The sequence below is a fragment of the Prenolepis imparis genome, unplaced genomic scaffold (genome assembly GCF_030444845.1).
Source record: "Prenolepis imparis isolate NDT839.2.m4 unplaced genomic scaffold, iyPreImpa1.0 SCAF_9, whole genome shotgun sequence".
In the NCBI taxonomy this organism is placed as follows: domain Eukaryota; kingdom Metazoa; phylum Arthropoda; class Insecta; order Hymenoptera; family Formicidae; genus Prenolepis; species Prenolepis imparis.
In genome coordinates, this window is record NW_028141167.1 from 2,153,621 (window position 1) to 2,179,842 (window position 26,222).

General features: G+C 36.3%; 4 protein-coding genes across 6 annotated transcripts in view; 2 read left to right on the forward strand and 2 right to left on the reverse strand.

The window, feature by feature from the left end:
- Positions 1-17,752, reverse strand: part of LOC145941003 (SLIT-ROBO Rho GTPase-activating protein 1) — a 69,281-nt gene extending 51,529 nt beyond the window's left edge. Inside the window, exon 1 of one of the 2 annotated variants that reach the window (XM_083046739.1) lies at positions 16,675-17,752. In XM_083046739.1, coding sequence (XP_082902865.1) covers positions 16,675-16,753 — 79 coding nt within the window. In that variant the 5' untranslated portion in view covers positions 16,754-17,752. The remainder of the gene's footprint in view (positions 1-16,674) is intronic. The other variant, XM_083046745.1, reaches the window with a different exon arrangement.
- Positions 17,746-20,818, forward strand: LOC145941005 (intraflagellar transport protein 74 homolog). 2 transcript variants are annotated; one of them, XM_083046748.1, is made up of 3 exons: positions 17,746-17,822; positions 18,637-19,096; positions 19,286-20,818. In XM_083046748.1, exons 2-3 carry the CDS (start codon positions 18,654-18,656, stop codon positions 20,808-20,810), a joined length of 1,968 nt encoding a protein of 655 aa, XP_082902874.1. In that variant the 5' UTR covers positions 17,746-17,822; positions 18,637-18,653; the 3' UTR covers positions 20,811-20,818. The 2 variants fall into 2 exon arrangements, with proteins under 2 accessions (XP_082902874.1, XP_082902873.1); XM_083046747.1 differs by lacking the exon at positions 17,746-17,822 and having other exon boundaries at positions 18,374-19,096.
- An 82-nt stretch (positions 20,819-20,900) lies between these two features.
- Positions 20,901-24,684, reverse strand: Bsf (bicoid stability factor). Its single transcript, XM_083046746.1, has 4 exons — positions 24,168-24,684; positions 21,728-24,019; positions 21,303-21,456; positions 20,901-21,231 (listed from the first exon to the last, which is right to left on the reverse strand). The coding sequence occupies exons 1-4, from the start codon at positions 24,615-24,617 to the stop codon at positions 21,056-21,058; spliced, it is 3,072 nt and encodes a 1,023-aa protein (XP_082902872.1). The 5' UTR covers positions 24,618-24,684; the 3' UTR covers positions 20,901-21,055.
- A 79-nt stretch (positions 24,685-24,763) lies between these two features.
- LOC145940908 (uncharacterized) overlaps positions 24,764-26,222 on the forward strand; it is a 100,405-nt gene continuing 98,946 nt past the window's right edge. The window contains exon 1 of the mRNA XM_083046554.1: positions 24,764-24,851. The gene's annotated coding sequence lies outside the window, so the exon portion shown is untranslated. The remainder of the gene's footprint in view (positions 24,852-26,222) is intronic.

Consider the following 26,222-nt stretch of genomic DNA (forward strand, 5'->3'; position numbering starts at 1 on the left):
TTCCCGTTTCTCTAATTTCGCGATAATCTTTATTCTTTCTTTATCGCGTATTTATCTCGCAAATTTAGCGCATATATATATGTATGCTCGGTGAAAGTCTCGAAGAGTCTCTAGATTAAAATAGAAAGCGATCTTTTTGCGCCAATTATGTATCTCGTAAATATAAATATATATGAGACAAGTATATTTGTAGAAATTTAAGCAAATTATAAAATAAAAGCTAGAGTTTCTCTTGCAAACTAAATTTCTTCAAAATATTTCCCAGATAAAAATCGTACATGTAAGTGAAGCATAAGCGACTCGTCTGTCAAAAAAATTATATCGGTGAATTAATTGTCATGGGCTATAGACGGAAAGAAGCACGATAAAAGTTCATTGATAAATATAAGATTATAAATAACGATAAATTTTTTTGTGTCTGTGTAGTCAGCGCAGCGGGAGAATAAAGCGGTAATATCGACGACCTTTCGCGAGATTCACTTTATGTTAGCCGAAGTACTTAGATTGCACGGCGAAACTTTTCTGCCGCTGCCGTGTAATTGCTTTAGTTTTGAACAAGTTGTCGACAACGCGATATCGTTGCAACATGGACGGCTTATCTCCACTTATTATATAGATTTTCAGCGAACAGTTGGAATCGTCGCAGACGGACTCGAAAGCTATATAGATATCATTAAAGATAGCGCATTCTTCGACTACGATTGCGATCTCTCGTGATCCAATTCTATATACGATTGTGTATTCGACGCGATGCTCTTTTCAACTCTTGTATACTTTCACCGTGAAATATCGCGACGTTCGTTCATATATTTACATTACAGACTTGTTTTTCTCAAAAGCGACCCTTGCAAGCGAAGTTTGCGAGAAAATTCTAAAGAATAAATATGGTAAATTGCACGATTCGTATTTATGTCTTATCTAATTATATCGAATCATTAATCAAAAGATAAATTTAAACTGTCCTCAAAATAAATCGCAACTGCTGTACAAGAGATTCCACATTTTTTAATTAATTTGATTTTTATACATTTATTCGAGTCGTTTATACGTCTAGAATTGATACCTTTCTGTTGAGAGAGAGAAAGAACAATCGTTACAGTCTATATATATATACTTACATATATACATATATACAATATAGTGAAATCATATTCGAGAAAATTACAAGTATATTATATGTAAGTATATATTGTTGAGAGAATAATCGTTACAGCCTATACCCACACACTTATAATTTTCTCGAATACGATTGTTCCGCTTTGGAGGTTGGTATTATATACCGGGTGTCCCATTTTAAAGGACCCACTCAAATATCTCAGAAACACTGCGTTAAATCAAAAAATGTTTCCTACAAAAGTTGTAGGGTTTCGAGGGGGACATAACATAGTAATATTCATATGACCTTGGGCGGCGTCTCCAAGGTCAAGTGAAGGTGAGAATAAATCTTTTAAATGGAAACCCATATTTTTTATTATAACATCTTTTTCTACTAATTAATTTGAACAACTTTTATCTGAAGCATTTTTTTATTTTCTTCAAAATTCACCTTCTCACCTTCAAATTCTCACCTTCACTTGACCTTGGAGATGCCGCCCAAAGTCAAATAAATATTACTATGTTATGTCCCCCTCGAAACCCTACAACTTTCGTAGGAAACATTTTTCGATTTAACGCAGTGTTTCTGACAATGAGATATTTGAGTGGGTCCTTTAAAATGGAACACCTGGTATATATCGTTCCGGCTATAATATAATTTCGAGCTGTACTATTGGGTCTCATTTCGATGGCGATTTATCTTAATTAACGAGCGGTTCCGCCGCGTATTCTACAGCTTGATGCGCGGGTCTAGATCAAAATTTACGGTCCAATAAGACGGTAGATACGAGCCATTTAATTTGACGATGATACACAGATGCGAGCGTGGTGTTTCTATATCGCGCAGCGCGATACCGGCTCCCCTTCTTAGGGGGGAGACTAAAGACCGACTTTTTATTGCGCGACCCTCGAATCGGATTAAAACAAACGACCGAACTTCTCGCCTCGGGATGCATCGCGTTATTTTCTATTAACCCAGTCAAGCACGATACACTTGAGAATTCAACTCGAGCCTTATGCTTACCGCGCGATCGTGCAGGGAATTATTAATTATGTCACCAATGTGGGGGACATTTCTTGTTGGAAGTTGTTTTCAATTGGGAATAACAAATACGGTGTATATATACACATATGTGATATACTTATTAAAAAAAAATATTATTATAATATGTTGATAGAATAGATATTAATATATATTAATAAAAATATATTGTATATTGATAAAAATATATGTGAAATGTAATGAGATATTATCAAAACTATTATATAATTAATAAAATTATTTAAATCTTTTGCTAATAAAAGTTTAAAAATGTATTATTGATGGAATTTAAGTAAAGTCGTTTCTCGAGAATTTTTGTTTAATTATTCTCGACACGGGAGAATCGATATCGAGAGACAGATGGTTTGAAAGTTTCGCAAAGTTTTGATTGCAATTATTTTAGTGAGTTTTACGCTTGAGCCGGAAGGAGTTGAGAAATCCGGAAAAACAAGGATATTGATAGTTGGCAGTTCTTAGCATAACCACGTCCAATTCTGTACGCGATATATGTATGTGTACGATGACGCGATACAGCCGCGGTATAGAAACCGAAATGTGCAAAGTAAGCGACCTGACAAGCGTCGTCCAGTGTCGTTTTTATTTCGCGGCACAATAGACTCCATTTCTTTCGTACTGCACTCGAGAAAACAAGTATCGTTTCGTGGAAAGAAAGTGCACTCCGCATCTCACGTCCCGAACGTGCAGTATTCTTTTCCATCTTGGAAAACGTGAGAGAGACTCGGTAATTCTCTCTCGCCTCTCTGAATACGCCGCAAATTCCACTTCCTATCGCGCGATAAATATATCTAATATATCTAATAAAATATATTTAATAAATTTTATTATGGAAAACAACTAAAAATAGATAAATACTGAAATCTTTTTCCAATACTCTCGAATAATTTTAATATAAAAGTGTTATTTACTTTTTTTTTATTTTAACAAGATTAAAAATAAAATATATATAAGATAAAATTAAAATATATTGATTATATATGTATATAATAGTAATAATTGTTTTTTATTTATACATAAATAAAATAGGCAAAAGACTCTCATTTTTGCTTCCTCATAGAGAAAGCTTTGTTTTCGTGAAAAAATTTTTTTTTCGGATTAATGAGCGAAATAGAATGGTGAGGAAGCCATGTGCAAGTTTCCAATTTGTACACTTGTTTATTTATACATAAATAAAATAGGCAAAAGACTCTCATTTTTTATTTTTAACACGCTTCGATAAAGTTTTCCACCGTTTGCTCTTGAATATTCTTTTCAAGCTTTTTTGGTAATATTTTCGCTTAAGTAAGTGTAAGAATATTAATATTTTTTTCTCATATATTGACAGAAAAGTGTAATAAAACCGAAAAAACTTTCATTTTCGACACATTTCTCGACAAAGCATTCTCTCTCACCTCCCTCTTTTCGCTTCCGCGTTTCTATTGTTCGTTCACTTTTAAAGTAGCAACGATCGGAACACAGAAGAGCATGGAGAAGCTTTTGTATTCCGATCTTCTTCGTGTCTGTGTATTCGTGTGCAAATGTGTTTATATATACCTACGTTATATATAGATTTTATCACCAACGAAAAAATATTATAATGCCGAGTTCTTTGATGGATACAAAAGTCAATTGTTATATAATTTCATAAATATAAGAAAATACTCAACATTAGAAAAGTTACTGTCGAATAAATCTACAATGATTTTAATAAATAAAAAAACTTCTGCACGCGATTAATATATCAATTGATATTTTTAATCCTTTAAAAAATGTAATTATACTTTCTTTAAAAAATTTTTAAGTAAATAATATATTTATATCCTATAAATAATATATAATAATATATAATATAGTCACTGCTACAGAGAACTCATCTATAATTTCTTAAAAGATTTGTCATTAAAATAGCTTTGAAATTTTATAGCGAACATGCTACATAATTATCAACATAGTAATTTTATAAAGAGATTACATCTCAGATAGGCAAATGTAATGATCAAAACTAGTCGATTTAGATATCGGAGAGTGGTTGACTATTATATCGTTCTATATATTTTTCCTTCGTCTTCCTACGCAGGAGCCGGAGATTTCTCGACGATATTGAACGCGCATCTCGCACGCGTATGTTTTTGTGCTCGCAAACGACGATGTAGCTTCGTGCCATGCAGCTGCGGATATTTTTAACGGAAGCGCAACGAGAGACTCTCTTTCTCTCTCTCGAAAATCGCGGAAAAAAATCGGAACTGCATCGTATAAAAGGGGTGCGGGATTCATTACCATCGTAAAGTCTCTAATCTGATTTTCATAACGAGTCGCCGTAATTTTCATGCTACTCGCGTGCGAGCCGACAACAAGTCACTCGTGTGGCTCGTTTAAATCGATAATTTCGCGCGAAACCTTGAAAATTTTTTTTTTAACTAGTAATTAGGATATCAATTTGAAAGTAAGCGTGTTCAAAGAGCATCGTGTGTTGCAACTGCGAAATTAAATCAAATTAATTTTACTCCGTAGAAAAAAAATGTCACGAAGAATTAATCGATTTTTCAAATAAAGGGGTCTGCTATTAGCGTAACAGAATCTCGACACACCATTATGTGTATATTACGTGGAATCACTTTTACATTTTCAACGCGATAATTCTTTTAAAGAGAAGAGAGAGGAAATAGCCGCGATATTCGATTTCCACTAATTAATTCATTTTTAATTCAGTTTTACAGCTCTGCATTTATTTCTCACACTCGCCGTCACCTGCTGTTTTATTTTATCATTAATTATTGTCCCTTCTCGGAATTTTATTCGATTCGGTCGTCGTCGGTTTCCTTCCCAAACAGCTGAACGTAGATACGACGAATAAAATCACGACGGAGATTCGCAGTTCGATTAGTATGCATATAGGGGCGCAGGTGAAAATTCAGGTATTTTATCGCGACAACTCTCGGCGACAACGCAATGTAATCAAGAACAGCTGCAACAGCCGGTTGCGAGAGAGTAGATAATTTTCTTGCACATTCAAATGACGGGTCTCCTCTGTCTCTTTCATCATCTATCCTCGTCTTTCTTTTTTCTCGCTGTCTCCTCAAACTTGACGTGTATACATGTTACATATAGCCACGCACTTCAGAATAAATATCTCTCTCTCAATAACGCCTGACGTGCTCTACAAAAAGTGTTTTTCTTGTGTAGCATCGCATATTGAACCTCGATCATTAATCAAGTAAACCCTTCTGTTCTAACAAAAGTTTCAAGAATACAATTTTAATTCTATAAGAGGAGATTTTATTTGATTTTATTAACTTTTCGCGATTTATTTCATATGTGATTTCTTTATAAGTATACGTCTATTTCTATAGCGAAACATCTGTTGATGTTACGGTATACCCCCGTAAAGTATTCTATTCACGATTGACCTTGCCTGCCGGTTGTCGAGACGTTTTTCGTGCAATCGCAGCACAAACGGGACTTCTCTACACAAAGAATACACTGTGTTGCACGATTATGCCATCGTCAGTAACGTCGGGGAAAGAAGCTGACAAGACCGACTTTGCGAGACGCTCGATAAGGCGTAAAATACGCTGTAGTCAAATAGAAAACGAGCAGTCGAGCAGCGCTTGTTCCTCATTATAATATGCAAATTATTAACTCGTCGAGCAAAATTAAAGAGAAAGAGAGAGAAAGAAGCAGAATTAATTACCGAATATGAATTATTCTACACTTGATACATATAATGAAATTAAAAATTAATTTTATCTTATTATTAATATGTTGTAGTCTCTACTAATTTTTTGCTAAAGAAGATATAAATATTGACTACATTATACTAATGCAATCTGTGATAATTGAACGTGTCATGAGAGTAACGAACTTCGCGTCCGCGAGATGAATCTAATTTGGCTCGTTATATTTCACGAGACAACGATAATCTGTCGTTGCCGGTTGGGCCGTTGTAATGAGATTTTATGCCTTTTTCACGTCCAGGGCGTGGCACCCGACAGCAACACGTCGCCCCGACCGAGCGACGCAGGAGAGAAGAGAAAGAGAAGAAGAAAGCCAAAGGGAATGCGCTATACCTGCGGCCCGAGTCCGCGTACAGTCCGCGGAACAAAGATGCTACCGTTCGAGGACGCCGGAAGGGCGCCGTAGGAATGTCGAAATGAGCTGTGTAAAAATTGTTGCGAAGTCTTTTGCCGGATTTAGAATTCCAGAAGCGATGCCCAGAGAGGAGATGCGAGGAAAAAATTCCAGGGATATAGCGCGATTGCCAGAAAGGCGCAAGAAATATATTCGCTTTTGTTAGAATTTCGAAGAATTCGCTGAACGCGCGGAATGAAAATTCCACTACACGCGAATTAAGATTTCGAGAAGAATGAGATTGTCAGAAAAATTCTGGCGAAAAGAGACAGGGGGACGCGAACAAGTATATATGTACGAGAGAGGGTATGAAAAATTCGTAAGATGCCGAAACTTCTAGCTCTCGTTTCGAGGGCACTACAGGGGGATTCCACGTGTCGCGGAATAAAAATTGCAACAACGGGGGATTGCGCGGGTTAGGATTCGGGCCGAAGATCCGCTCCCCGGAGGGCGAGAGATCGGAATTTATAGCGGAGGGTTCGCTGGCGCAAAACACACACATACATATACACAATATCGCAGGCTTAGGGTTCGCGAAATACGTTGCGACGGTCGGGAAACTGTGCCAAATCGACGCCAGCCGGCTGATAGCCGCCCTAAATTTTCCAATACCGGAAGAACCGGGACTCGGACGAGCGGCCCCGATCGTTGCCAGAAGTAACGACTTTCGGGTATCCTTCGTGAAAAGGTCAAGTCTCAATGTGTATGTGTGTGATATATAGGAATGATACTCTCGTAAATTCTGACATCGCGATAATTTAATATCCCTTTACGTCGCATAAAGTGGAAATAACTCATCGATCGATGAGCTGTAAAATCTTCTAATATATATGTATATTAAGAGATTTTACAGTTCATCGATTTTTAATCTTTTCAATCTTTGAAATATATAATATAAACTAGTTTATTATTTAATTTATATTCTGTATATATAGAGAAGAAAGATATAATATGTATTTATTGCTTATTTAATTAAAGAATTTACAAATTTTCACTTTCTCAAAGTCTTGATTTAAAACTTAATGTTTGTTTGTGTGTGATTCAAAGATTAAATATAATAGCAAGACGAGAGAGAGAGAAACAGAGAAAGAGATATATGATAAAATAATTCTCTTCTATGACGCTGGAAGCATTAAATAGTTTGCAGAATCGATTTTAATCGATGTGACTTGGAAAAAAAATAACAGGTCGATGTGTTTTCAGACGCGAAGCGAAAGTGTGAAATGATTCGACCCCTTTCGATTCCGCCGAAAGGCGGAAGAAGCGTGTTCTCCGATCATTATTTCTCTCGCGCGGTCGTTAATTCTTCCGTCATTATCGATAATTTTTCTGCAAAAACAAGCGATATCACATGCGTCGCGGACTTGGCTTTACCGGAGAATACGGAACGTACACTTGAATGCGCGCACGCGGCCATAAGGAGTGCACGTGTTCGAACGAAAGACCGCCTCTTTAGACTCCCCGAAGAAAACGACTGCCGTCGTTCCGTAAAAATATCCGAGGACAGGAAACGTCGTCGTTTTGTCGGCGTAACTTTTTTTCTTTCCGCCGACGCGCCGCGTGAAAAGAGAGAACGACCTATAGATTACCAGAATGCGCTTTCGAAATAACGCATCGCGTCGATGTACATACGGAGTGTGTCAGACAAGGCTGGATTTAGGCATAGTGTGTTTAGAATGATTACAAAATTTTTTGGGGGATCTACGGGAAGGAAGAAAATCTTTTTTTTCCGCATTGAAATGTCATTTCTCGACCGTATAATATTATAGAGCGGAAAAATCGATTCGGGATCGAACAATGAAAATCTAACACGCGATCGATTGGAACACCCGGTATAAATCCGTAACGCAAACATACGCGTACCCTAAAATAATACCAATCTTCGACGCTTCGCGCTTGTTTGCTTAAGAAAATATTTTGGTACGCGCGCATTTAAGCGCGAGCGTCGATTCCGCGTTGCGGATGAAAGAGCGTAAGTGGAGCCGATATATACGAGGCCGTCCAACGTATTTATGATGAACAAGTGGAGGCATATCGCAGAAAACGCGCTTCTCCCCCCTAAGCTTTTCCCTTTCTTATTTTTAGATGGTCATCCGAAGGACACATCCTGCCTATGTAAAAAAAATAATAATAAAATAATAATAAAATAAAAAAAACTTTGACGATAAAATATTATTATTTTCTCGGAATGTGTGTGATATTTTGCTACACGTGCACATATAATTAATGTAAATATAATATTTTTATATTATATACATTATATTCTATTATATTTATTGTAATTATTATAATGTATACATATATGTGATAATTATAATATACACAGAGAAAATTTTCTAAAATTTATCCTGAAAATCATGGTAATCGTGGGACAATATGATATGGAAAGAATTTTATGAGAATTTCTCTGATTAATATTTATCACAATAAAAAATAATAATATCTATCACAATAAAATATAAAATATGTTTGATTTACTATGTAGTTTAGTAAAATTAATCAAACATTTTATATTTTATTGTAATAGATATTATTTTTTATTGTGATAAATATTAATCAGAAAAATTCTCATAAAATTCTTTCTATATACCATATTATCCCACAATTACCATGATTTTCAGGGTAAATTCTAAGAGAAAATTCTCTTTGTGTATATGTATATCAAACTATATTGCAATTTATCCTTTTGGTAATGTTCTATAATTATTAAGGTTATCGAGAAGAAGAAAGGTATATTGTTTCTAGTTCTTAATTATGCAATATCGGTCGTTTCTCGGATATGATTGTTATTTATAACGTGCTCCCTATATATCAAATTCCGCGAATTATTCGTTTTTATTCGTCGCAAGCGAAATTTATGCGACTTACGTTATCGGAGAGGTGGTTCGACAAAGAAGAAACGCGAAGGCGCGTTCGGAATTTTGATACACACGGATCGAAGCGAAGCGGCGCGAAATGCATCGGAATACGCATCGGCGCGAAATGCATCAGGATGCACGCATCGGCGCGTAGCGCATCAACTGGTTTTACACGTTAAACCAAGCGATCGGCAACGATTCTTTCCGCCAATAAAATTCAACGATAAACGGAAATTTACAACAAATTGGTAATATTCTTTTCAACTGTACGCGACAGATTTCAAATGATACTTATATGTATAATAGAGAGTATGAACTGGTTCAGATCTTATCGAGATCTGGAACAACTTTTGTAATTCTCATTGCAATCGAAACTTGCTTAACATTCATTATAGACATTAATGTATAAAATAACATCCAGATTAGAAAGCTGTTTTCCATTTTTTAGTTTCATCTCTTCTCTTTTAAATCTCTTATTTTTCTAGAAAAGATCAGAGAAAAAAATATATAAAAATAGATTTCTGTTCTTAAAAAAAATGCATAATAGAAGCGTGAACGAATTTTTTCAAATGCACATGTATTGGGTTTCCTCGAAAATTACATTGAGAGAATTTTCTCTTAGAATTTACCCTGAAAATCATGGTAATCGTGCATGGAAAGAATTTTATGAGAATTTCTCTGATTAATATTTATCACAATAAAAATAATAACATCTATCACAATAAAATATAAAACATGCTTGATTAATTTTACTAAACTGCATGGTAAAATTACTCAAACATGTTTTATATTTTAACGTGTAGATATTATTATTTTTATTGTGATAAATATTAATCAGAGAAATTCTCATAAAATATACCATATTGTCCCACGATTACCATGATTTTCAGGGTAAATTCTAAGAGAAAATTCTCTCCGTGTACCTGATATAAATTATTATACCTAATATATTACATATGATATTTCGATAGATAAAAATATGCGATAACGTGAGTACAGAAGCGGAGGGAGGGACAGACTCTCTCGGGGCACGGCCTAGGGTCTTGTGTATCGTGCGGAAGGTGCATAACCAGCGGCGCGTACACACAACTGACTGGTTAACGAGATCGATATTACGGCAGACGGTGGCTGTTATACATGCGCGCACGCACGCATCGCGAGAGCGAGAGACGTCGATGTGCACGAAAAGGACCACGACGGCGATTCACATGCACGTGGACACCCACACGTGACATGTGCACGCGCACGCGCTTCGGCGTTGCACTTGGCGAACCACGCGCGCGTGTGTTTCGTTCGATGCAACAAGACTTTTACTGAAAGTGACAGTCGATCTCTCGTCCTTCGCGTTGATATCGGTCCATTCTATCGTTACGTATTTATTACCATTGAATAAAAATATTAGCGAGATTAACAAAATTATAGTAGATAGTAGATATATAAATAATAGATATATATTGATTAACGTAATAAAATATTAATTATTGGATAAATATAAAATCTAGAAATGGGCGATTACATTTCGTGTTAAATATAAATATACACTGAGAGAATTTTATGAGAATTTCTCTGATTAATATTTGTCACAATAAATATAATAATATCTACACGTTAAAATATAAAACATGTTTGATTAATTTTACTAAACTGCATAGTAAAATTAATCAAACATATTTTATATTTTATTGTAATAGATATTATTTTTATTGTGATAAATATTAATCAGAGAAATTCTCATAAAATACCATATTGTTCCACGATTATCATGATTTTCAAGGTAAATTTTAAGAAAAAATTCTCTCTGTGTAGGTATATATAGATTCATACAAATTTTGATAATATATATAAGATGAAAATGCTTAATTCTCTGAGAATTCTTTTTATTCTTAGTCCGCGATTACACTAATTGATGCGATTTATATATATAGGATAAACAATATTTATAATAAGATACTATTTTTAATTTTGAACGCGACGTCGAAAATAGCCAATGTCTATCGAGTGGACTTCAATATACTCTCTTTCTCCTTTCTTTGTTCTCTTATTTTCTTCCGTGTACACGCACACAACTACACGTGTGCACGCACGTGCGTACGTTGCGTGTGTGGTTACACTTCCCAGCCGGCAGGGCTGGGCCCGCAGGCCGGAAAGCGTTCGTTTTATCTTATTGAGAGGGTCGAAAGGTTCGGTCAGGTAACGGAAGGGCCTTGCGAGCGAGCGCGAGTACAATGAATTCATCGTTGAATTTATGCTTTTGACAACACACCACACAATGTGGCACACAACGCTGTGATGCATTTAAAACTTTCCTAAAATTCTCTTCACTATTTTTTTCACGATTACCGTGATTATTTTCTACGTAAAAAAACAACTCGATAAATTTTTCTGCGTAAAATAAAATCGACAATAAAAAATTATTTTTCGCATTTTTTTCCGATAACAGATAATTCGATTAATTGATTTGATTTTAAATATATTGATTACTGCATTTTCTCTTTCTCTCTCATATAAAGGAATTTTATTTTATTTGGGATTTTCTTTCTGCGTTATTTTTACGAAGTTACGGTACTTTGCGATAATTCTAGAGTGCAGTATTAATGGACATCGAGATATTTCATAATCAGGTCGCGCGAAAAACATCTATAATATGCGTTGTCGCGTGTGAAATCTTGTTGTCGAGATCTGTTATAGAAATTAAATCAGTTGCCTACGCCAATGCGCGATTAGAAAGTCGTGGCAGATTAAAATTTCCATAAAGCAGATATTTTTGCGTGAAATTTTTATCAAAGTAATTCTAGACTTATACGTGAGATGCTGGAGAAAATTATTATATTTTGTCTTTCGCGTGACACTATTCGTTATATTCTCGGTCATTATAGATAAAAAGCCTTGTTTCTTTGCTTCTCTGAAGCGATCTATGCATTTCTAACAAAGATACAGCTGTATCGATAGGATTACGGCTAATAAAATTACTGCGCAAGATGATTGAATAATTTGTTATTCTATGGAGCAAAAAAAATTATTTTTTTGCTTTCTTCGATTAAGAGGAAAAGTTTTCGTTTATGAGAGAAATATTTGATTAAGTGTATAAAATAAACGTGAAGTCGAAAGCTGACATAACACACTATGTTGAGAAACGATGTATGCTTGTTAGAAATCAACAATCATTCCAATTGTATTCAATGAATGAAAGATCAGATGATTAATCTCACGCGCGACTTCAAAGCTTTACGCAAACATCGAAGCATGCATTAACAGATTTGATAACCAACACCGATTACGATTAAAAATTCTGTTGCAAAATGAGATCGATATTCACTGAACATCTTTTGTTAGTTTTTAATTTCCAGCATTAAATATTTAATTATAATAATTAATAATAAATGCAAACTTTTGTTTGTTAAAGCAAAGTCAACGCATAATTGTAAAACAAAATTTCGCACTTTATTTGTAATCTTTAATCTATGCACAGAGAGAATTTTCTCTTAGAATTTACCCTGAAAATCATGGAATCGTGGGACAATATGATATGGAAAGAATTTTATGAGAATTTCTCTGATTAATTTATTATTTATTACAATAAAAATAATAATATCTATTTTATATTTTATTGTGATAGATATTATTATTTTTATTGTGGTAAATAATAAATTAATCCGAGAAATTGTCATAAAATTCTTTCCATACCATATTGTCCCACGATTACCATGATTTTCAGGATAAATTCTAAGAGAAAATTCTCTCAGTGTGTGTATTCAGTTTTCAGCATTAAATAAAATATTAAAAAATTTTCGAATAAAATTTATAAAAAAAACTTATATCAATGTCGGTTATAAATTTTAATTCGGATTTAAATAAAGATTTATTTAAATGATGATCAAATGTTATAATGCGTTAATGCGACCGCAAATACCGCGCAATCTCGAGTTTGAATCAACGTGTGATCTGTGAGAGCGATCTAGGAGTGCCTGTTGCACGTTGCAGTCTCTCGTATGCACCGGCATTCCAATGATGGTGCAATTGTTTGCACTTGATCGCCTCTCACTGTATTCCACAATGACGGCGCGTTCTCTCGATACTAAACGCATAATTCCTTCTCGACTCGGCGAAAGGAACGCGCATTATTTTGGAGAATAGCACGCGCCGACTATCTCTCGCTCTTCCGTTTGATTATTAGGCATTCCGTTAAAATATGAGAGGATATATCGACAAACTGCGATTGCTGATCGATGACTCAACAATAATGAAGTTTATGATGTCATAAAAACAGAAGTAATCACAATAGTAATCTTCCATCCTAAGGAAAATCCTATTGTTTTATAATTCAGATAAAGTATAAACTGCGAAATTTCAGGAGGGGATATAGTTAATAAAAATAATTAAAATCTTAAATTAAAATTCCAGCGCGGAAGAAAAAGTAAAAAAAAAATATATATTTATACTTGATTTATAATTGAGAACAAGATGACATGTGTTTTATATATATATATAAAAATAATATATTATGCTAATAATAGCATATTCATCAAGTAAAAAGAAAGTAATGCAAATTTATGCGTGAGTGATTATCCTGAATCATTTAAGAAAATACTAAAGATTAATGAAGCTTTCAATCTGGTTTTGCAAACAGATATCCGGGATTGAATAGCGCATATATACGTGAAATTAACGGATGTCGGCGAAATGCAAAAGTGAGGAAAAAAATCCCTTCGCGAGATAAGCAATTACCTTTATACATCTTTCGAGCGAAGATCGCAGCTTCGTTTCGAGTACGACGCGTTTCTCCTCTTCTCATGCGGAACGACGTGTTTATTTGCAAATCGACCGGGCATCTAGTTTCTACTACAGCTATAAGCATCTTTCAAGTGGAATTCGTCGTTTCTCTCGAACGCCAATTTTTATCTCGCACGCGAGTTTATCCGCGTTTTAAACACTAAGAAACATTCGCTTTTTATCACATCTCTCTCGCGCGCGAAAGAAATATACGATTTCCTTCGATTTCTGTTTCACCGCATCGTGTATTTTTAATTTATAAGAAAATAAATTTTCTCTGACGTTTTTATACAATAGTTTTACACGTCATGTAAAAAATATAAAATATACGTCGTGTAATTTTAATTAAACCGCTTCCCATTCAAAATTTAATTTTTTTCTTTCTATTAATTTCTTGTTATGTTATTCTAATTAAAAATATATTTGGCGCATTTTTAATAATAAAATAACTATAAGTAATAAAGTAATATAATTAACTTTAAATATTAAATAATGTGTAACAATAAATTGTGATCAAGTAATAAATTATATGATCAAGATTACAAATTTGAATATTTTTTTTTCTCTTTACGAGTTTGATTCATTCCGAGATATAACTCAAGAAGCGCGGCGATTTTGTTCGACTTCCGTCTGTAGCTTTTTCGCACAGAATGCAATGACATATTTACGTGCGCTCGAGCTTTATGTAAGCCGGTACGTATTTTCCGTCCGCGAAGACACCGAGAAGTTGCTTCATTTTCTCTTACGCGAAATTGGTAACGTGCCATTTTGCGTATCGCGGGACGGCAAATAAATCGCACCTGTTCGCTCGTCGAAATCGCGCTCATTAATCTTCGCCCGAGTGGATTATCGCAAGCTCAATGACACGTCGAAATAGGCTCGCTCATAATTTGCGATTCATTATTCGCGTTCGGAAGTTAAACTAATTGGAAATACGTTATCGGTCCACGAAACTCGAAACTTCGCCGCTGTCTAGAGTCTAGACACTCTAGTATGGCACGCCGTTTTACTTTTTAATAGCATAAATAATATTCCATTCAATATAAAAGTTTCAAAAAATAATTGTCTTAAGAAAAATTGCGATTCTTATTAATAAATTAAAATTATGTCACGACATAATAAAAATTCGATGAATTAAAATTATGTCATGACATAAAAATTCAGAATTATTGTTATGTCCAAACATGATTTTAATTAAGCCAATTATTATTATGTCGCAATATAATTTTAATTCATTGAATTATTATAATGTCCCAATAAAATTTTATTTTCATAAATTAATTTTATACAATCCTTCATAATTCTTGAAAATCATGAAAATAAAATAAAATAAAATTGCAATCTGTAGAAATGTATTAAATTTTTTTTTTTTGCATAAAAATAATTTCACATAATAATTTTAAATACACACAATTCTAGATGATATAAAAAAGTAATTTGTATATTATTTCTAAATGTTAATAAAAATGTGCACATTTTAAATGCAATATAATATAAATTACAAAATATAAAAATAAGATATACTTGCAATATTTTGATAATGTATATTTTTAATGTGTATAAAAAAATTTGTTCAAATTTTTAATAATTTATTTACAAAATAAAAATATTTTGTTTCTATGTAATAAAAATGAATTATATTTATGTCAGCACATAATAATAATGCCCTAAAACTCCTATCTTTACCTATGCTGTTAAGATAAAATTTACGTTTAATATCATTTTAAATAATTTTTTTTATGTCTCTACATAATAAAAATGTTTCCGAATAATTTCTTTATTAATTTAAAATCAGAAATTCAATTTTAGTTTCGTACTTAAAATGTTTGCTATTAAAAAGTAAAACGGCGTGCCATACTCTAGACGATACGTTATTTCCCGACTTTGAGGGATTATGCGAGAAAAAAAATGTTACGCGAAAATCCGCGTGTTTTATTTACGATAAGAATGAAGGAAGATGCTCATGCGTTATTTTTTTCGAGATTGATCGAGATTCTTTATAAAGATTAATTGCTGAATAATACGATCTTATTTAATGAAATAGAAAAAAATAAGATCCTAATGTTTCTATATTTTATTTTTTTAATTTGTTTTTTAATTTATGTTGTATATTCAGAAAACTTTTCAATATTTATATAGGACACATTTTCGTCTCCTCTTTTATCTTTAAAAATAACTATTTTTTAAAATAGATATTTCGATCATGTTCTGAATTCAAATTCAAAAATACAATGGAACTAAAGGTATACAAAAGATTAGGCTGCGTGTCAAATGTCAATTTTATATTACTAATTTTTAGACGATTTTGTGAAAAAATTGGAGAAACATGTTCGCAGCTTTGTATTTAAAATATGAAAATATAAAATAAATTGATATCCTCTTTTCTCGCGATAACGTGATACGATTTTCCGAAAGTACAAAAAATCTGGTAAAAATATAGAATATTTTTGTAACGTCATCTATAATACGTGGAATAATCTCATACGAGTTTCCCAATTTTCTACGTCGACTGCGACTCACAAAATTTGCAAACGTCTGATAAAGATTATAACATTGCAGCGAAAGCATCGTATCGCTTTGACGCGGTATGTTTAAAATAATCGATTATCGGAAAATGTTTATTTTAGGAGAGCGTCTCGCACACACACAAAAGCGAAACTTTCGTACGGAATACATTTTCGTACGCATGGATCCGTACACCGATATTAAACAGCATGGCACTTCCCCCATAGGGAGAATCCGTAATAAAAGGGGAAAGAAGAATAGAGAAAAAAAAAGACTCACTGTTGAAGACGAGCAGCTTCCGCGTGGAGCCGAGCCGCTTGATGGGTGACTTGACGCCGTCGATCTCGTCCTCGTCCATGATCCCGCGACGACGATGTGCGGACCTTGATTCCCAGCTCTTCCTCAGGCGCGAGGGGACGGGAGGAAGGATGCGCCTCGCTGCACGCACTCACACGCACTACTCGCACAAACGCGCAAACGTATATATATATATGTATATATGCACGAGAAACGCGCGCCGGTTGCGCGTTCTATCGCGGCGCGAACGATATAAAACGGCCGAGAGACGAAGGTGGACTCGCACGCGCGAGCGAGATACTCGCCGCACTTCAGAGCATTTTCTCTCTTTCTCTCTCTTTCTCTCTCTCTCTCTCTCTCTCTCTCTCTCTCTCTCTCTCTTGAGTCTCTTGAGAGAGAGAGAGCACGAGATGTCCCGGTCCTCCTGGTCCTGTTGAACCCGGTTCAACGATGATGAGCGATGCTGTTCGATGGAACAAGCACGAGTAGGATGTTGAATCGCGCAGCACGCGTTTTTTTCACGCGCTACGCCGTTCCGATCCTCCGAGCGTGCACTCGCGTTCTCGCGTTTACCCCTCAACTTCAACTCGCGTGCGTGCGCGCGTCGATGCGCGAACGGTCGGCGGCGGTGAAAAAGAGTCGAGGGGGACGGAGGGAAGCCGACGACCGGTGATGATGGCAGAGTCCTCCGATCCTGTCCGAGGGTGGCTAATCTGCGGCCGATCGTGGCCGTTCCGTTTCGCTCGATCTGACTGACTGAAGTTAGCCGGGAGCGCGCACGAGCACGCTACTTAGACGGCCACTCGCCGCGAAGTGCCTGCCTGCCGGCTGACTGACTGGTAGCCTCGGCTCTCGAGGCCGCCCCGCGCGGCGCGGATATTCTTGGACGAGGAACACGTATATTAAATTCAACCGCGGGAGTCGCCGTCGCGCCGATCAAGCCTGAATACATCGCCGCGTTCACCCGCGACACGAGTCGCGTCTCAAGTCTCAACACGTCTGAACACGTCTCTCGATGTCTCGTTGCCTGGCAACCGTTAAATAATTGCCGCGCTCCAACGGCGACGGTACTGCTAGCGCCATCTAGCGGGAAAATTTAAATCCTTTAGCAAATTTGAGTAACTCGAAAGGTAAAAAAGTATTTGATGATATAACATAGATTTATATAATATATGTATATCCAATAGGTTCTCCGAAAATAAATTAAGTTCAATAATAAAAATATACACACACATATATATATATATATATATATATATATATGTAAGAGCATATGATATCATGTCAGCTGTTTAAAGATCTTGATGAGAGAATTTTATGTAAAATTGTATGTTAAACGTTGTCCTGTAAACTGTAAATTATTGTTTACACAATTATTATCACAACATTCTGAATCGAATTACATAAATTGTAAATATGCAAAAACAAAAATTTGAAAATTTAATGTAGAAATTATGTATAACTACATTCTAAAAAATTAAGAAAAGAATTTTGCTTTGAAAAAAATATACATTGCTCTTTGATTAAAAAATATTGATATCAAAATATTATATATATACTATAACTAATTTTTTGATCATAAAATATATATATTATTAAATTCCTTGAGTTTGCATTATTGATATTAACTTTCATATATATATAATTTGCTTCATAATTTTTAATATTTTACTCTACAAAGTTCTTTTCTCCTTATTCTTTATAATTAAAATATAAGTCAGGAAATTTAATGTATCTTTCACAAACATTACATTATACTAATCAAACTCACACAGAGATACATCAGTCTCTATGACTACGATGTGCAAAACATTATTCCAGTAATACCTAGTCATTGCTATCATCAAGTAAACAGCTGATTTCTGTCACTGTATTCTCCCTCTCGAATAAACAATTAAAACCTCCCAACTAAAATCAAACTTCGACCAACGTCTGACATTCTAGTGAATTTTTCGAGAGATATGGACGCCGAGAGGAATAATTCCGGTAGAATCGAACGGCCGATTACCCGCTGGCGACGCGAACACCCGGAAGATGCACCCGTCGTCAACTCGTCGAATAAGATCGAAAGACCGCCGACAGGTATTGTGAGACCTCAGAGCAAGTACGAGCGACCGAGGTCACGTCGAGGACACAAGGATGAATCGTCGGAGTATGTCAACTCTGCCACCTTCCGCTCGGCGACGCCCGGACGTCTCGCCCTGGCGAGACCACCATCGGCGTCCTTTGTATCCAATCGTGCACCAACTGCAGGCCTCACCAGGATGGGCTCCGGACTGGGTCGTTCCGGCACCGGACTCGCGACTGCTAAACAATTCAATGTTAGCATGGTTGACAGGCCGATCACCCAGCACGGGATAGCAGGCATGCGACCGGGTACCACCAGGGGTTTACCGATGACGAGGTAAATATCATCTTGATAACAAGTCATCATAAAGGCTTATAATAATCTAATGATAAAAACAGAAATTAAGAAATTAAGTACTTTGAATCTTACTTCAGGAAAGCTCCTCTGTTATAAATCTCCTGTATTTTTCCACTGTATAATTATTATTATTTGCGGAGGAATTATCATTCGAATATCTGCTTGCAGACAAATTCAAGATAAGAGATATTACGAAGGCCTGTTACAACTGAAGCTACGAGAATTGACGCAGGAAATCGGAACGATAATGAAGGATATTGAAATGCAAAATAAGGAGAAGGCTACCTTTCTGCATTACGACAAGAGGGCCAAGAGCTTGGCCGTGGAACTGACGAATCTGCAAGCCGAATTAGCGGACTACAATCTCGTCGTGGATAAGATGACCCTAGATGTGGATAAGGAAGTGGTCGAGCAGGAAGCCAAGGAGTTGGCGTTGATGAACGAGCGCAAAACTGTGGAGGTCGAGAGGATGTTCGAGCAACGGAAGGAGATGGAACAGAAACTTCACAAGATGGAAAAGGATATTGAGAACGAGAAGAAGAGAACGGAACAAATCATCGAGGATATGGATCCTCATACGAGGGAAAAATATGACAATCTGTTTCGACAGAAGACAGAATTGCAGGAGCAAGCGCAACAGATGCAGCGCGAGTTGGATCAGTTGTCGAAAGAACAAATGCAATTGGAAGAACAGATAGCCCTGTCCCAGATGAAGCAAGAAGCAGTGAAGTTGCAGGTGAGGATCATCGAGGCGGAAGAGAAGCGAGACAAGCTGCGGGAGGAAGAGGGCAAGAGATTGTCACCAGAAGATGAGAAGGAGCAGCTTCTGCAGAAGATCAAACGGGACAACAACGACATCGCCGCGACGGAGGCGCAAATAGCGGAGAAGGAGAAGAAAGTGGCGGAACTGGAGCAGCATCTAGAACAATTGGAAACTGACATGGAGGACAATAATTCGGAGAAGCAGACCAAGTATCAGGAATTGCGTAAGCGTGAGGAAATGATGGAGGAATTTATGTCTACGTACGAGCAGAGCAAGCAGGAGGAAATGGAGAAGCTGGAAAAGCTCGAGCGAGAAATTGTCGACAAGTTAGAGGCCGTCACGAACACAGTAGAGAATAATGAATATCTCACAGAAGCTGAAGAGGTGGCGATTTTGCGCGACAAGTTCTCGTACAACGATTACGAGATCGCGCATCGCAACGACGACTTCGAAGAGTTGAAGAAGGACTACGCGACCATGCAACAAATGTTTAACAGGCTGAGGATCCTGGAGGAGAAACTGCAGTTGGAGTCCAAGCAGATGAAAGAAAAATTGAAAAAACAACAGAGTGAGTTGATCGTTCTGGAGGATTTGGATGGTTTAAAAACGCGAAATGAACTCGAGCGAGATGAATTAATCACGGAACGTGAAGGACTTATGACCGAGGAAACAATTTGCGAGAATAAACTCAAATCATTACAAGCAGAATATGACGAGCTTAAAGAGCGATTGGAGAAATATCCGATTTATCCGGAGATCAGTAGTCTGGAAGAAAAATTAGAGAAATTGAAAGAAGATAAAAAAAGAGTCGAAGAATTCATAACCCAGGAAAAGGAGCGCGTCAATTATGAACCGCTCAAAGAGAAAGCCTTTAAACTAATTAATGATTATAGTACGACACTTCAAAAGAATTTAAAATCTCTTTATTAAACGATGATTTTATTTTCTCTTGCGTTTTCTCTGATAATAAAAGCTTTACTCGAAAACAATAATAAAACAATAATAAGAAAACGATAGAAATTCTCAGAATTACAGATTTTATTATCTTGTCATTGTACTTCTTATTGTAATAATTTTATTGTTATTTAAGAATTCTTATCGTCCACTTTTATCTTCATGCTTTATTTATCTTTGGATTATTATTATTTCACGCGTATTATTTCTAATTTAAATATTTATTGATTACTAACGTTCATTTTATTCTTATCCTGTTCAAACTCTGGAGGAAGTGAAACTTTATTTGCCTGCAGAAACTGAATAAAGTCGTTCTTGAATTTTTCACTAGGCTCAATATCCTTCGCACACATTAGCTTCCAAAGCTCTATTGCGTTATTGCAATCTCCTATTTTACCTGTAAATGTAAATATTATCAACATCATGGCAAGCTCATATGCACATTTTGGAAAGTGAAAATATGCTTACCGTAAATAGAAAGGATCATTTCGCTTAAGAGAACTTGATCTATATTATTTGAGTCTGGAATCGCTTTGAAGATCTTCAATAAGTTATCTACGTTACTGTTCCTTCGTGCATAATTGAAATAAGACAAAAGACTATTCATGGAAATTCTTTGCTTCTGCAAAAGAAAAACATAATGAGAAAAATGTAAATTAGAATATATAGTATAAATCCACGAAATTGATCGTTTTGAAAATTTCAAAAAAATTATTCACAATAATGAAATATTTCAAAATACCTTTTTCTTATAGTTATACAAATCATAAAAATTTCTATATATAATCTGTCTTCTTTATTGTATTATAGATTTTTAAAAATGTGTTTGAGTTATTCTAAATCAGAGAAGTATAAAGCAAATGTGCTATAAATTGGGGAAGTATTTCGATTACCTGTAATATATTTTGCAATTCTTGCGTCTTGTCCAATGACGCCAATGCTAACACTAGTATTGTGTTTGCAACATCTATGCTGCGTATTTTACACAATATATCGTATATCTTTGCTATATACATTTCCGCGTTACGTAATTTCGAATTATCTTTCTGCTGCAACAATGCCGTCAACAATTCCGATGCCAATGGTGTTTTCTTGTACTTTTGGGCGCATTCGATAAACATGTCTACAGCACCCAGGATGTCCTTGCGCTCTAATGGTATCGCCACCAGTGGCCTCAATAGCTCGGTAGTTATAGTACAGTATCTCTTCTCGAGGAGCAGCTGCAACATATCTTTCGTGTGATAATAATGCTGACTATGCGCTAACGTGTGCAAAAATATGTGACAGAACTTCTGCGCATTTGTATGCAAATTAACATTATTGATCTTATTGATAATTTCAAAAGCTTTCATATGTTCATTCGCCTTCACCAACGCAGTGGCGAACATCACAATTTTGGTGCTATCTATCGGGAAATTGCTAGACATGGTCTGCAGATCAGATAGTATTGCCTCGGCCTCCTTCAGTTTGTTGCGTCTCATGTATAGCTCGAACAGATACATCTTCATGCCGGCTGTCCACTCATATTGGCATGCGTCTAACTCTCGTTTTATTTCCTCGGCTTTCTTCAAGTTGTTCTCGCTGCAATACGCCTCCAGCAATCGGCGTAGAATGGTTCTGGTTCCGTAATTTTTGGTCTTCATCTCGACCAGATGACAAGCTAGCTCCGAAGTATTCATATACTTTGGATGGATCGTTGACGAGAGCACTGATTCCATCAAATTAGCGTCCACTAGACTGTCTATTTGTTTTAATATGTTCATATCTTCTCCAATATTAAAATTTTTGCTCGACAATCTATTCTTGAGAATAGTCGCGTCTCGTTGAGATATTTTAATTCCTTCTTTATTAAATTCTGCCAAAAAATGTTGCAAAGTCTCCACGGCAAATGTGAAACGTTTATCGTTCAATAACGTCTTCAAGAACAAAGAGACGAAATTTTGACCGTGCGGAAATATCGTTAATAAAAATACGCAGCTCTCGATATCCTTCGTGGCGATGTAAGCGCGCGCTAGGGGTTTCATCAGTTCTTTATATAGTAGTCTGTAATGCTTACTGGATGAGCACAATGATTTTATATCTTCCATCCGATTGTGAGACAGCAGAAAGGATATCAGAGGCGTATACACGACAGAGCTAGGTACGCCATTAATCAGTAATTTTTGCAGAGAAATATTCGGATTTGCGGTATTTATATACGGATACACGTAATTGAGCAGCGTATCATAATCCAATCCTACGCCTGTATCTATCATAAGCTTTACAAGTGAAAATATCTTCGCTTCCCCCTGATTATAATGCGCTAGTGCTAATAAAGGCCAATAATAATGCGGTCGTACTTCTATATTCTTTTCTCTCATCGCTGCGAATATCGCGAGGCACAGATTTTCTCTGCCAAGTTTCAAGCCAGACTCCGCTACAATAGTCAACGCCAGCGGTTCGCAACCAGAATCTACGAAATCGGTCGCATATTTCGTCATGTCGTCGACCGACGCGTTTAACATGACTAATTCGTTCAAGAAACTATTTACAAAGCTTTTCGCGACATCTTTTGTCATATCATTTCTCGCGAAACAATTTATAATCGTATGAGCGTCCGTAGTTCGATCGGCGCGAATCAATTCTGCTATCGTCTTACTGATCTGCGACTTGATAGTTGGTGTAGAAGCCTTTAGAAAGTTCAAGACAACGGGAATGTGCCTGCCATTATCAGACACGCTCAGAACCTTTATCAATTTCAGAACATTCGTGTCGCTCTGCGGTTCGTCGTTCAATATTTTAACCAAATTCGGAATATCACCAAGTTTCGCATATCCACATGCTAGCTCTGTGTACGCTTTGTCCGTAGATAGTTTTGCATCCTGCATGAGTGTCATCACGTGTTCTGCTTGGGCAATATTGCCACTGGTTGCGTAGATATGCACCAAGGTGTTGAACGCATCCTCATCGATAATGATATTCTTCGCCTTTATCACAGACATGATATCTCGCAGATGATTGGTGCTGCCCATCTTTGCGACTGCATTGAGTAGCAAATAGTAGGTAGTCTCATCTGGCTCCACACTCATCTCGGCCAAGAACTTCTCAGGATCCACAGAACTCGAATTCTCCGTATGAACATTCAGCAAAGTATTGTAATACTCCAACGTCAATCCTTTGCTGTTTTTCTTCGCAAGACGCCATACCTGTATGTTAAATTCAATCATTACACAGTGGACTTTCTATTTCTGTTAAAATATTATAACTTTACGCGTTTGTATGCGCTCATTTAAAAAAAATTTTTGATGTTATTGTGCTCAGAGAATTATTATTCTAAGAAAAATGTTATTCTACCTGATCCGCTAAGTATTGCCTCTCGGTCGTTTCCACGTCGGACAATAGATTGCCGCAGCACTTGAGCAGCAGCACACCGGTATCGTGAGGTAACTGATAGCCGCTCTCGTCGCATAATCTAATAACTTTCTTCAAACTGTCTCCCGACACCTGGCCCTTCTTAACGTCGTCGCACAACGACATCAATTTATGATCGATGTCATCGATCGATGATTGCGGGACCGTCGTGCCGAATGTCCTGCACATCGCATAATTTTCGCAGGGTCGCGGCCTCGACAGACCGTGATGTACGTATCGAAAAATATAACCTTCACGCGTCGCGAGATTCGATATTTCTGGCGACGACGACGATGACGACGAGGAATGCGACCGAACAATTCGCGACTTCGCACCGGCTCTAAGAAGCGTCACGTACCTTCTCAGCTGCAGCATCTTGTCAGTTTCAATCATCGTTGGTCCAAAACGTGCGGATACGATCCGCCGGATCGTTGATCGGTGTCGAATCTGTGACCAACGAGAGAGGCGCATGCGCAGTGCTACCATGCGCAGTCCTGCTATGCGCAGTCCTGCCATGCGCAGGGCTGCCACGCATCGCACGCGAGATCGCATCATCGATAGATTTCACTCCGAATAATTTTGGATCGATGTATAATTTACAAGTATTTTGTTCGCTTATTTCTCAAGGTACGTAATAATAGGTAACGTAAATTCAATAGCTTGATTAATTTTTTGTATGAGTGTGAATGATAATTAATATGAGTTACTGTCAGATATATATATATGTAATAGCAGCGTGTCGATGTTATATATATAAATTTTTATCCGAAATATTTTTAATATTCGATTTGATTTAATCATTATTCATTAGCTAAATATCTTTCAATTGTTATATCTATTGAAAATTAATAATTCGCGTATTTATGCACGAAATATTCCCATTAATATAGAGTGAAGGAGATATTGGAGGTTAAATTATTGAGGATCTGTAATTTTATTTTTGTCTTAACGTACAATTGTAATAATCTTTTCGTCATTTCTAAAACGTGAATGTAGATAGGAATTTAATACGTGACTTCTTTTCATGCAAATATCGCGACATGAGATGCACTTCGTTTTAAACTATAATAGGTTTGTTCTTTTTTGAACTTTTTTGCATTTTATTCTGTTCCTAAAATCAACTAGAAAGAACAAACGACTTTTCGCTTCGGCGCGTTCGATGGACCAATCAGAGTTTTCGGAGTGAAAGTAGTTTCAAGTGAAGCGCGTGTAGAGAAAGTGTCATAAAATGGTAATAACTTTCTTATCTATACATAGCACTACCAATGACCGAAGAATGGCTACCCGGAACGTGGCGTCCTCAACGTATAGTCGGCGGATAAATCCTTGTAGTACGGATCGTGGTACGGATTTAGTCGTCATATTTTCGCGATAAATCCATCGTTCCTGGATAAAAATCGATAATCACCGGTGGTGCATTCGAAACAATCGTTGAATTGGTAGAACACGCCTCGTCGGTAGAAGAAACATGCTGCTGTAATATACGCAAGTATGTGCAACCGCCGTTTTGAAAAGTTACACGCAAATCTCTAGAAACTATATCTCTCTCACTTTTATCTTTGATAAATGCATAACATACATGAGAATATATAGTATAGAAATTATCTATTCTGCTTTCGTATTTGTCTTATGAAATATATTGAAAGTTTTGTTTTTATTTTTCTCGAAAAAGAAGTAATTTCTCTCTCTTTCTCTCTCTCCCTCTCTCTCTCCTCTCTCTCTCTCTCTCTCTCTCTCTCTCTCTCTCTCTCTCTCTCTCTCTCTCTCTCTCTCTCTCTCTCTCTCTCTCTCTCTCTCTCTCTCTCTCTCTCTCTCTCTCTCTCTCCCCCCCCCCCCTCTCTCTTTCTCTCTCTTTTTCTTTCTTTCTTTCTCTTACGGTTTTTGGCGGCATCGCCATTTCACTTACCATTCCATTCCGCGATCGCATGTTCGTTACTAAACTTAAAATAACCGATATTGAGATAATTGCAATATCGATTGACGGCATTATATGCAAAA